Source organism: Adiantum capillus-veneris, chromosome 15 (genome assembly GCF_014529385.1).
Source record: "Adiantum capillus-veneris isolate H3 chromosome 15, ASM1452938v2, whole genome shotgun sequence".
NCBI classification, from domain to species: domain Eukaryota; kingdom Viridiplantae; phylum Streptophyta; class Polypodiopsida; order Polypodiales; family Pteridaceae; genus Adiantum; species Adiantum capillus-veneris.
Genome location: NC_140945.1, coordinates 80,826,810 through 80,839,867, shown reverse-complemented (window position 1 = coordinate 80,839,867; position 13,058 = coordinate 80,826,810). Strand labels below are relative to the sequence as shown.

Genomic DNA, 13,058 nt, shown 5'->3' with positions numbered 1-13,058 from the left:
TAGTCCAAGTCAAAGAGTTTGTGGATGAAGAATCTTCCTCTTGTCAACTAGCATATGCTGTTGTTCGAGAGGTAGACTCTAGTCTAAAGCGAGTACGGCTAACAAAACTTCAAGCAATGAATAGCAACTATGCCCAATGGAGAACGGCCACCGAAGATGAGGATTGGAAGCTTATATCAACTTGCTCATGATCATTTGTAGTCCAAGGATGGAAAGTTTTAAAGCTAACAAGGGTTACAGATCAGGATGGAAAAGTGAAGTTCCTACCATGTATGTGGCAGCAGGCATGATATGCATCAAAGTGGATATTATTTATCTCTTGCTCTATGTAGACGCTAGGCTTTAATGTTGCTTTTTTCAATTTTCATGAATGATTTTAGAGACATGTTATTTTGCTAAAAGTTTAAAGTGTTGTCGATTTTTTTAATTTGTGTTCATATTGTACTTTTATTTATCACAAAGCTTAGATGTCTTTTTAATAGTATTTAAGTGGTGTCAATTTTTTTTAAATTCATAGCTTAGATGGCTGAGAATGATGTCCCTATCCCTTCATACGATGACATCTTTTGCCCACCCGAACCAAAGTTAAGAGAGCCAAATAGAATGTATGGAAAGAAGCTTTTGGAGATGTACTTTGACGAGCAACATAGAGTGCTCTTGGACAACTATAGGATGGTTAGAGGATGGTTTAAGAACTATCCTTTTGTGGACGATTTGCGCCACAATCGCCTTGAGCAACAAAAAATTCACGATCTTATTTCAACTAAGATCGGTGAATTAGCACCTTTGAAGTTTGGACTCGGCAAGGCAACCTACCAATGGGAGGAGGCACACATTTATCAGTTTGTGCTGACCTATGCACAATAGCAACAAAAATATGATAAGAAGAAGATTACAAATGATGTAAGTGTGTGTATATTTTCTAAGAATAAAGATATTTTGCTTCATAGGGGCCTTATGAAATAAATTAACTAAACTCATCTTACTTTTTCAAGGCACACGGGACTGCAAAAAAAGAAAATGCTGGTACTATTTCTTTGAAAGGTTCAACTGTAGAGACGGTACTTATATTTTGACCTTTCTTTCTTATATATTAAATGTATGTGCCATGTGTTTACTTACTTATGTGTTTGTATAGGCGTCTAGCATTGAGCTAGTAGACGTATCCCCTAAATTATGTGATGATGTGGGAGAGGAGACCCACGTGGATTGTATGCCATTGGTGGTACAAAATCAAGCTGAGGGCACATCGAGACTAATTGGCTCATTGAAAATGGTGAGTCTTTTCATAACTTTATGAATTGATTGTCTTTACAAGAATTATGAACAAAATTTAGTACTTTCATGTTACTAAGTTTAAAATTGAAGTCTTATGAAATGGTTTATCCATTATAGAGACAAGATTTACTCTCTATGTGGAAGAATACCGAAAGTATTGAATCTTCATTGCAGGAGCAGGTATATGTTTTTCTCAAGTAATATAGATACATAAAGATTAAACGATCATAAAAAAGTTTTTGTGTACTTCTTTTTGTCTTCTATAGGAATTTCAGTTTGAAGACCTCAATTTAGATAATATGGATGGATCTTTTCCGTCTTTTGGAGCATTGTTATCGAATGGAAATGTTAAAAGAGTCAAAGCCATGCCAGAGCAAAGAGAAATTCTTTTGAGTGACATGACATTGAAGGTAATGCCACTAATGGCATGTGTTTTGTTCTTTACACACAAAGATTCTCATTTACGTTTTATGTTTTTTTACATTAGTTGGGATATGAGACTGTGGATTCTGTTTCATTGTCATATCAAGCAAATAATCATGAGGCGTCACGAAAAAGTACTAGAGAGAGAAAGGTGACAATCTCTACTTCAATGAAATTTTAAATATTCTTTCTTTGACTTGTACTCAATGTAATAAGGTGCATAGTGTTAAACTTCTTCAAGAATATTACATATTTTGTTCATGGGATTATTTAACAGATTAGTGCAAAGCTTAAAGAGTCTCTTGATACTAAGCTTGGAAAAGAAACTTCCAAGAAGATAAAGAAGAAAACAAAGGTAGTGTTAAAATTTAACTTGCATATTGTGTAACCAATAATCCAAATTTGTTAATTTTCAGCTCTTTTTGTTGATTGTTTTAGGATAAGAAATGTATTGCAGGTGACACATCGAATGTGTATGTTCCAAAGTTTGATGAAGTAATTCTCATCTATTTAATATTAGTTCTTTTGTAAAATGTATTTTCATAAAACCCTTTGTTTATAGTAGTAAGTTATGTGTTTATGTAGGTTTCATCTTTAAATGTGGAGGACGAGGAGACTATTCTCCTTAAGTACTTTGATCTGCCGACAATTGATGACATGTATCTAGTTTTAAAAGCTAGTTACTACAAGATTAAAAGGGAGGAGAGCTCATTTTTTGATAAAAAGAGAGGTTTGAGTTTGGAGGAAATGAGAGTGAATTTGGTGAGGTGGTTGGTTGATAGTGGGAGGGTTATCATTGAAAGGCAACTTGATCATGAGTTGACTTTCGATGAAGTGAAAGTTGTTTTTATGTAAGCGATCAAGTGCAGAACAGACGATGTTGAACATTATATTTCATGTTATTTTTCGTTCGCTTGATGATTGAACATTTTATTGTTTTAGAACCAATTGATTATCTTTTTTGTGTTAATGAAGTTATTTTTTATTTGCAAAGAGATTAAAGTTCAATGTTAAAATGTAGTCACTTTAAATCATAAGTTTGACAATACTTTCAAGAGAAATCTACTTCATTATGAGTAATTTTATTGTTACTTTGAATTGTATGTGATAGAAATCTTAAAAAAGACTTGATCTTCTTTTACTCAAAGTAGTTAGTTTACTGATTAGTGTGATGTGTGTTATAGTGGATAATCCAAAAATGACGCAAAGACAGTACATCGGTCGGTTTAAAAACTAAAAAATGATTAATATATATCTATAGATCAATCAGTTCGTTAATTTTGGTAAAAACTAAATTCCATTCAATTTTCTATATGTAAAATTTTGTAGATCATCCCTCCAATTTTCTATATAGGATCTTTTTATGGACGTCCATTTGCTTTTCTATATGTAAAATTTTGTAAGGCGTTTCACTAATTTTCTATATAGCAATTTCTTATGGACATCTATCTAATTTTCTATATGTAAAAGTTACAATGAAAGCCTCATCTAATTTTCTAGGTACACTACCTAGAAAATGTTCCATTTTTTCTACATTGCACTTTTTCTAGTTTGATTGTATCAATCTAGAAAAGTATGTAGGAAAATCTCTTTTTTTATATATATATAGAAAACGTTTCAAAAGTCCTTGTGCTTAAGTTAGTCGTACAACGTTTGAAAAGCCTGCAGGTTGCAGTTTTTTGGGATGCCGACACCTTTAGAGAGAGAGAGAGAGAGAGAGAGTGCTCGAAAAAAACTTTTTTTTCAAAAACTTGACAAACCTACGTAAAAAAGACAATAGTACGAAGATTCCTTTTGATTGCACTGGGATTATCTTTATAGGGGAAAAAATGACTACAACACCTCGCACACAGCACGCAAGAATTGCACTAGGAGATGCAGGCAAGAGCAAAGATCTACAAGGGCGCACGGAGTGGCTGAGCTTGGTGAAGGGAAAACATAGAGATGACAGACATTGCAACTCAAATTGGAAGCAGGATTTGACTTATGCCTAGTATAGCAAATTAGGACTAAGAAGTTGACAACATCATCCCTTTGAATGAGAATGTTCTTATGTAGGTATTTTGAGAGGTCAAGCTTCATTAGAACCCAAGGAATGGTGGCAGAGAACCATCATCTCTAGGATTTACAAGAATTGATAGTTCTGATTATCCTCTCCTCAAGAAAAACCTTTCATCAAACTTAATGTCCATCACAATTTCAATCCTTTAAATTTTCATTGAGGAAACATCTTTCTTTTTTTATGTTTAACTAAAAGTATTTATAGAGTTCCTTCCATGACAAATTTTTTAAAAAATAATGCATCCTTCCCTAGCATGACCTACCATTCAAGTAATGGCTTGGGAAGCTTTGAATGAAGAAAATTAGAAGTATGGGCCAAGTTGGACCCACAACAAAAAAAGATCTAAATTTGTGCAAAAAGGTCTAACTTAAAAGCTCCCAAAAATTAATCACTCTTCATAGGTGGGATTTTATTAATCAAAGTTGAAGTACTTGAAGGGATCTACATGCTTGTCTTAACGGCTCGTCAATCGGAGCTACAAGAAGTTATCGTAGTTTTAAGTTGAGTCAGTAGCAGATTCGTACCGGATTGAGCACCTGCTGATAAAAGGTCAAAGATGAAAGGAATGCATGGGTCCAAAGTGCTCAATTCCAGGAGCATGTCGCTCTTTCCAGTTCGTCAATCGGGGTTTCGGTTGGCAAGATATGGCCAGTTTAAGTATTGCTGAGGGCTGGTTCCGAGCCGCCCTGGTCGCCTTGATCAGTCAAGTTCATCTGGTAATTTTGCGCTTCAGAAAAATTCTGGGAAATGGAGCCGTCAGAGCAAATTTTGTGGCAACTGATGGCCCGTCTACAGGCTTAATGCAGTGCAGTGCTGATATGTACGCCAAATGTGGGCCGATACGAAAGCAATTTTTTTACATATAATGTCTTGTCTTGACGGACATGAAGCCGAATTGTGGGGAACTGAAGTTGTGTTTGGCATTGCCTTGGCCGGGTTTTGAGACGTGATGGCATTACAAATGCACAGAAAGTTCTTACTGAGCTCTTTGTCCAAAATTCATATATTGGAGAGCATTGGCGGTAGAAAATGCTCAACATGGTAGTGGGAATTTGATTAGATTTTGTGCCTTGCACTGCTTTAGACGATATGTATGCCCAAATGTGGTGTTCTTGAATAAAAAGGCCGCCCAAGATTGTTAGGGCATGGCCAAAGGCCGCTTAATGGTTAATTAAGTGGGCAAAAAGGGGAGAGAGAAGGCGGGCATGGCGCATCTGAGAGTTGCAGGCAGCGTTGATGAGAATGGACTCGTGCCTGCCACAGGGTTGCTTGGACGAGTGCATGGAAGAAGGAGAAAATGCCCAGTCGCCCATGGCGAGCAATTTCGGCACCACTCGCGTCAGTTTTGGTGAAGGCCGGATTTCGACAGTGCCATGTCACCAAGAGGCCGTGCCCATTAGCGATATCGCTAATGGGTTAGCTGAGAATAGAAGGGGAAAGGTTTCCCGTGCAACCTATAAAGGGAAGGTGGCGGTTCTCTTGGACGGGGATGTGTGTTTTTATTCGTGCCCCTTCTCAATTTTTTGTGAGCGCTCTCTAGGAGCAAGCTAGATCTCATTAGCCATCTTAAGCCTTGAAGACCATAATCTCTAATCTCTCATTAGCCAAGATAATCCTCTTCTCATCTTAGGTCTAAGCCTAATCTCTTGAACCGAGCCAAGCCTAAGCGAAGGTAATCCTAATCTCATTGAGCTTACCCTAATCTCTTAAGCCGAGACTAAAATTTCATCAACCAAGCATGAGCTCAAACCTCTTAGTCCCACAAGCCATAATCCTTAACTCTCATTAGCCAAGCTTGATCTCGCCCTCCTAGCCGAACCTTCTAGGATCAACTTAAGCCTAAGCAATCTATAACCGGGATGATCACAAGCTCTAAACCAAATCCTCAAGCCCCTTGAACCGGAATTAAGCCGGTAATCATAAATCAAATCGGACCAGCCAAGGCCATTGGAAGTTGAAGGCAAAAGATAGTCCAAGGCAGTTCTTTACTGATAGGTCTGATTAGCACTTGGATTAAGATAGGTTAAACTTTGTAAAGTGCATAACATTTCTATTATTATTTGATTAAAGTAGGGATAGTGTGGCTTATTTGGTGTTAAGCAAACTGTTTGTTTTGAGCTCTTTTTTGTTAATTGTGTCTGCTGCACCTCTTTTCCCCGCACCTCTTACAGCCAGGGGCCCGGTGCCTTCCCGGATCACCTTTCTCATACAAATCCCCCGACATTCTTGGTGAACCGACATGAAACAAGCCGGGGTGGGAGGTAAAGAAGGAGATTCCAACAGAGTTGATGCAGTTTATTGAAGATTACAACCTCAATAGATTTGATAAAAATCTAGCGGCTGCAGATCTGCCAAAAATGTTGGGCTTAGTTCATAGATGTTTGCAAGAAGTAAAAGCTATGAAGATGAAAGAGTAGATTGGATGATGCAGTAGAGATGGCACTTGATGCCGTACATGAACAGTATGGAATTTTTCAAGGACATGATCCAGATGAACTCCTTGCATGTTTTAAAGCGGAGATGAAGAGCCGAGGAATTCCAGAAGATCGGATGATTTCGACCTTTGAAGAAGTGGTAACCTCTAAGTTTAAAGATAAGGTCCGAGAACTGGCAGAGACATACCCACACAGTGGGACTGAACGAAGCCAGATTGTTTTCTATAAAGAAGAAGGGGATCATATGCAATTCCTTAATTATGATCAATTTTGGGACCATATTTCTGCAAGAAGTAAAGCCAAGGCAAATAAAACTTCGAAAGTATCAGATTCAACTTCAGAAGACCATATTTTGAGAAACCTATCAAAGGTATATAATGAATTTAATGCTGAAACAGGCATATACAAATTTTTTTCAAAGATAGCTCGCATGGAAGTTACCTCGAATAATGGTTCTAGTGAAGAGCTAGACTGTACAACAAAATTTTTTCAAGCTACTGACCTAGGCATGGGATTATCTCAAAATGTCTATCAAGAATATGAGCCACTACATGCTTCTAATGGATCTATTGGCACTATAGCTGAGCAGGACATCATATTTACTATAGATGATTGCATAAATAAAGCTATTATATATACAATAGCTGATGAAGTGGCCGAGATTGTGGACCGAGCGCAGGATGAACGTGAAGATTCCAATGAACCTATGGTTGCTCCTAGCAATATGCTTATGATTCTATTATTACAAAAGAATATTCTATAATTGAAGGTTTTTTGGCCCAATCTGAAGGAGAAGTTTATAGTAGTATTATAGGAGAGCTTTGTGATGCATGTACCCCTTCGGAAGGGATGCCTGACGAACCTTTTCAAAGTTATAATGGCTTTCTAAGTAGCATGGATGCAGATGAGGAAGCAGAGGACGATATTGAAGATTGCCTACATCATGCTGATTGTGAATAGGATATTGACATGGATTCTACACCTATGCTTATATACGGGTTGCAAGAGAAGCCAACTCCTATAGCTTGGATGAATGTTGAGACTTCCAAGGGTAATTTTCCCAAGGATGCTATGGATGAAGATCCTCAAGATAAATCTATTCTCCATTATCAAACTCAAAATCTAGGTAAAAATCTCTCTGATGATACAAGTCCAGAAAGTCCTAAGTTTTTTCATAATGGCTATGAAGCTAGAGGGGTTGATGATGCTAAATCATCCTTGATATTGCATAAAGTGCACAAGATTTTCCATTTCTTTGGACAATGTGCTAATTGTGGCTGGATTTGGATACTATTCCTAATAATTCTTATGTCAGTGATGTCCTGGCTACCAGTAAAAGGGAGTTAGAATTCTTTAACTTTTGCTGGTAACGACCTTAAGTTATCGAAAGTTTATGAGATGTGGCTGCTGCACTATGCTTCAAGTGAAGCTCTAATATATTGCGGAGGCCATCAATGCTATGTGATCTTAATGGTATTTGATCCAGGAGATTCGAAAGATCTTCAAAAGCAGGTCCACTATGGATGGGTAGTTTTGGGTATATATTGTGGTTTCTTTCTGCTAGATCTAGGAATAGCATATTTGGAGCAGAAATGCTTGAAGTTGATCGATACACGATATGTATGCTTATGTGGATATTATGCTGCTCCACTATTGGGACAATTTCTTATTATCCCATTTAATCCTAGGAGCTATTGAAGAGCAACTTGCATACTCAAAGATATCATTTATTTTTGTGTAGCATGTTACTTGGCAGTAGATTTTTTTTCGGATGTATGCTAAGACAGAAGTGTTTTTGGTTATATGATCAATAAGCTTACATGGCTAGCTTCCAGTTGGCATCTTTGGACAATTGTTATAGTATCTTCACATCTTTTGAGATGGTTATGCTATCAGAATTTGAAGTAAAGGACTTGATGACCATTCTGTGTGCAGACAGAGTAAGGCATACTTGAGCTTGACAGGGTTCCCTAAAGTGAGCCTAATGGTCAAGCCGTGTGCATAAGTAGCTGGAGCACTTGAGTCTGGCGGGGTTCACTGAACATATTTTTTTAAATTGAATGCTAAGATACGACCACTACGGTTCAAAGATTTGTGATGGCATAGCTACCAAATAATTGAGCTAGACTCATGATGCTATGACTTAAACCTTCTTTTGTTTTACATGTATTTACCAACTACGTGAGTGGGATGACAAATAACTTAAGGTATTTATAGAAGATGTAGTTAGAAGACCGGTTGCCACAAACCAGAGGCTGTGCAGGTTTCAGAGGGGGTGGATGTCGTCCCGCTCCGCTTCCATGACAAGAAAATGAGCAAAGGAATGCCAATCAGGTTTATTTGAATCTTACAAGGATTATTTAGCAGTAATAAGGGCTTGCTAACAAGCCAACTTTAAGATAAAAGTATGCCACATGCTGCTCTAAGGGCCAAGAGATGTCTTGGTAATGATAAAAAATGAGTATGCTTGAAGTGGTCATAGTGGGATTTTATTAATCAAAGTTGAAGTACTTGAAGGGCTCTACATGCCTATCTTTACGGCTCGTCAATCGGAGCTATGGATAAGAAGTTATGACAGTTTTAAGTTGAGTTAGTAGCAGATCCGTACCGGATGGAGCACATGCTTATAAAAGGTCAAAGATGAAAGGAATGCATGGCTCTCAAGCACTCACTTCCGGGAGCATGTCGGTCTTTCTAGTTTGTCAATCGGGGTTTTGGTTGGCAAGATATGGCCAGTTTAAGTATCACCGAGGGCCGGTTCCGAACCGCCTAGTTGCCTTGATCAGCCAAGTTCCACTGGTAATTTTTGAGCTTCAGACAGATTCAAAGAAATGGAGCTGTCAGAGCAGAATTTGTCGCAGCTAATGACAAGTATACAGGCTTAATGTAGTGTAGTGCTGATATGTATGCCAAATGTAGGCCAATACAGAAGCATTTTTTTTACATATAATGTCTTGTGTTGACGAACATGAGGCCGATTGTGGGGAACCGAAGTTGTGCTTGGCATTGATTTGGTTGGGTTTTGAGATGTGATGGCGTTACGAATGCACAAAAAGTTCTTACTAAGCTCTTTGTCCAAAATTCATATCTTAGAGAGCATTGGCGACAGAAAATGCTCAACATGGCAGTGGGAATTTGATTAGATTTTGTGCCTTGCTTTAGACGATATGTATGCCCAAATGTGGTGTTCTTGAATAAAAAGGCCGCCCAAGATTGTTAGTGCATGGCCAAAGGCCGCTCAATGGTTAATTAAGTGGGCAAAAAGGGGAGAGAGAAGGCGGGCATGGCGCATCCGAGATATGCAGGCAGCGCTGAGGAGAATGGACTCGCGCCCGCCACAGGGTTGCTTGGACGAGTGCGTGGAAGAAGGAGAAAATGCCCAGTCGCCCATGGCGAGCAATTTAGGCACCACTCGCGTCAGTTTTTGTGAAGGCCGGATTTCAACAGTGCCATGTCACCAAGAGGCCGTGCCCATCAGCGATATCGCTAATGGGTTAGTCAAGAATAGAAGGGGAAAGGTTTCCCATGCAACCTATAAAGGGAAGGTGGCGGTTCTCTTGGACGGGGATGTGTGTTTTTTTTCGTGCCCCTTCTCAATTTTTTGTGAGCGCTCTCTAGGAGCAAGCCGGATCTCATTAGCCATCTTAAGCCTTGAAGACCATAATCTCTAATCTCTCATTAGCCGAGATAATCCTCTTCTCATCTTAGGCCTAAGCCTAATCTCTTGAACGGAGCCAAGCCTAAGCGAAGGTAATCCTAATATCATTGAGCTTAGCCTAATCTCTTAAGCCGAGACTAAGCTTTCATCAACCAAGCATGAGCTCGAGCCTCTTAAAGCCATAATTCTTAACTCTCATTACCCAAGCTTGATCTGGTCCTCCTAGCCGAACCTTCTCGGATCCAAGAAATCTATAACCCGGATTATCACAAGCTCTAAATCAAATTCTTAAGCCCCTTGAACCAGAATTAAGCGTGAATTAAACCTTCTCCTAGCCGAACCTTCTCGGATCAACTTAAGCCTAAGAAATCTATAACCCGGATTATCACAAGCTCTACACCAAATTCTTAATCCCCTTGAACCGGAATTAAGCCGTTAATCATAAATCAAATCGGACCAACCAAGGCCATTGGAAGTTGAAGGCAAAAGACAATCCAAGGCAGTTCTTTATTGATAGTCTTGATTAGCACTTGGATTAAGATAGGTTAAACTTTGTAAAGTGCATAAACATTTCCATTATTATTTGATTAAAGCAGGGATACTGTGGCTTATTTGGTTTTGAGCAAACTGTCTATTTTGAGCTCTGTTTTTGTTAATTGTGTCTGCTGGACCTCTCACAGCCAGGGGCCCGGCACCTTCCCGGCTCACCTTTCGCATACAAATCCCCTACATCGTTTCTTCCCCTTTCCCCCCTTCTTCTCTTTGCTTTGTTCGAACAAGCCCATGCCGGTGTTGGAGATGTGTGTGCCTCCCGGGGCCTCTATGATTATGAGAGAGAAAGAGAGAGTGGTGTGTGTTGTGGCACGGTCGTAAAAGGGCCGGATTGGTGTGGATTGATGAAGGTGAACTCTAGTGGAATAGGGTGTAATGATTATCCTGGGCTATAGAGAGGTAGACTGTTTGGGTTTTGGGTGTGTTCCCCTTTCCCCCCATCCATCTTCTGGTGCCCCCACTGTGGAGCATCTGAATGCTCCTACTTGAAGGTAAAGTTATGGTTCCAGAGTGCATGAAGTGCAGATTTTGAAGAGCAAATACGCTTCAAGATGACTTGGATGGGTTTTCCTACTTTCACTAGGGTGGAAGATGCGGAAGCTTGGCTATAGGATTATGGCTTATTTGTGTTGGAAAACAGGTTGACGAGAGAAGAAGGTGCGGTTCGGATTTTGTTGTTGATTTGGAAAGTACAAAGCGATGGTTTGATGGGCTACCTGCAAAAGGAAAGTAGCTTTGGAAGCGGCTTTTTGACTCCAGTACATGCCAGTAGTGGAGATGCATGAGGTAAAGAGAAAATTGGACGGTTTAAAGTAGAATCTCAATGGAGATTTCCAGGCGTTCATATGGGAATTCGAAGCCCTTTGGCGAGAGCTGATGGAGATAGCTAATACTCAAAGTGTTGATTTTCTAAACTAGAGCAAATATTTTGATTGTCTGCATGAGGAGGTCAGGAATAAAGTGGAGATGGATGGGCATGTGACGAATGCCAAGGTGGTGGAATTGGCAAGAGGTCAGACCAAGAAGCTAGAAGAAGCCGCCAAGCCAGGCATGGGTTGTCAAATACTGTGTTGCCTAAGCCAATTAAAGCAGTGAGAGTTGAGCCAAAAGTGGTACAAAGGAGTGTACCATTGCGGGAAGACCCAGGGTTTTGTGAATGCAAAGAGATGGGGTGGTTCCCATGCCGAGGTTGCCAATTAGGGCCGCTCTAGTTGTGCAAGAGGTGGAGACAATTCCAGATTGGATTAGAGAAGTAATGCACAATCAAGGTAGGGACGTTCAATATTCTTTCAAGAATGGTAGAGAGTAGAAGGTACGATTTGCTGGTGAAGTCAAGGCAATGAAGCTGGAATCTCCAAGGTAGGGACATTCAATATTCTTTGAAGAATGGTAGAGAGTAGAAGGTATGATTTTCTGATGAAGTCAAGGCAATAAAGCTGGAAGAAATTCCAGAGTTGTGCAGCATTTGCGATGGATGACAACAACACAAATGTGTTCAAGATGTTTGATGTTGAGGATATGTTGAATGGGGACAATTAACCTATGTGGTCTTACATGATGCAGCATGTCCTTGTGTTAAAGGGTATTTAAAGCATTGTGTAGGGCATTGATGTACATCCTAGTTTCAAGAATGTTGGATGTTCAGGATGTTGCAGGTTTTGGTGGCAGGGTTGCTGCTGCTAGAGCTGTTTTTCCTATAGCTGAGCAAGCTCGTTGGGATGTAAAAGATGCGCATGCTCATGCATTGATTGCATTGTCTATGAAGCGCACTATTACTCCTCACATTTATTTAGTAAAATCACAAAACAGCCTTGGGATATTCTAGTTGGTCTTTACGCAAGTCACAATGAGGCAAAAAATGCATTGTTGTGTAAAGAGTTGGAGTCAAAGATTATGCATGAGGAAGATGACATGAATAATTTCCTTGCTGGTGTCAAGGATATCAATGAGTAACTTATTTTTGTAGGTGAAGTCATTTTCAGACAGTTCCCTTGTGCAAAATGTTCTTGATGCCTTGCCAAATTCTTACGAGACTTTTGCTAGTACTTGGAGACTTATGCCCAAGGAAATCCTACAGTTGTCAAGTTTGATGAATTATGCACATTGTTGTTGCAAGGCTGTTTTTCCTATAGCTGAGCAAGCTCATTGGGATGTAAAAGATGCGCATGCTCATGCATTGATTGCATTGTCTATGAAGCGCACTATTACTCCTCACATTTATTTAGTAAAATCGCAAAAAAGCCTTGGGATATATATTCTAGTTGGTCTTTATGCAAGTCACAATGAGGCAAAAAATGCATTGTTGTGTAAAGAGTTGGAGTCAAAGATTATGCATGAGGAAGATGACATGAATACTTTCCTTGCTGGTGTCAAGGATATCAATGAGTAACTTATTTTTGTAGGTGAAGTCATTTTTAGACAGTTCCCTTGTGCAAAATGTTCTTGATGCCTTGCCAAATTCTTACGAGACTTTTGCTAGTACTTGGAGACTTATGCCCCAAGGAAATCCTATAGTTGTCAAGTTTGATGAATTATGCACATTGTTGTTGCAAGAGACACTTTACAAAAAAATAGGACTAGATAGCGTGCAATTGAACATGTCTTTATTGCTGCTTAAAGGAGGTGGTAACAACAATGTAGCCACTTCTCA

At 39.3% G+C, this 13,058-nt stretch overlaps 1 protein-coding gene across 1 annotated transcript; it reads left to right on the top strand.

Moving 5' to 3' along the window:
* Nucleotides 1-1,198: 1,198 nt before the first annotated feature.
* LOC147440959 (uncharacterized) lies at nt 1,199-3,823 on the top strand. Its single transcript, XM_086483615.1, has 8 exons — nt 1,199-1,276; nt 1,396-1,458; nt 1,545-1,688; nt 1,766-1,852; nt 1,979-2,056; nt 2,140-2,196; nt 2,287-2,330; nt 3,760-3,823. Exons 1-8 carry the CDS (start codon nt 1,214-1,216, stop codon nt 3,821-3,823), a joined length of 600 nt encoding a protein of 199 aa, XP_086339741.1. The 5' UTR covers nt 1,199-1,213.
* Nucleotides 3,824-13,058: the final 9,235 nt, after the last annotated feature.

What these genes read in the sequence shown, in the direction of transcription:
- LOC147440959 (XM_086483615.1), top strand. Translation starts at nt 1,214, where the DNA reads ATGCCATTGGTGGTACAAAATCAAGCTGAGGGCACATCGAGACTAATT. An exon ending in TGAGTGACATGACATTGAAG is followed by an intron (nt 1,689 to 1,765) that starts GTAATGCCACTA and finishes TTTTTACATTAG; the next exon opens with TTGGGATATGAGACTGTGGA. An exon ending in ATGTTCCAAAGTTTGATGAA is followed by an intron (nt 2,197 to 2,286) that starts GTAATTCTCATC and finishes GTGTTTATGTAG; the next exon opens with GTTTCATCTTTAAATGTGGA.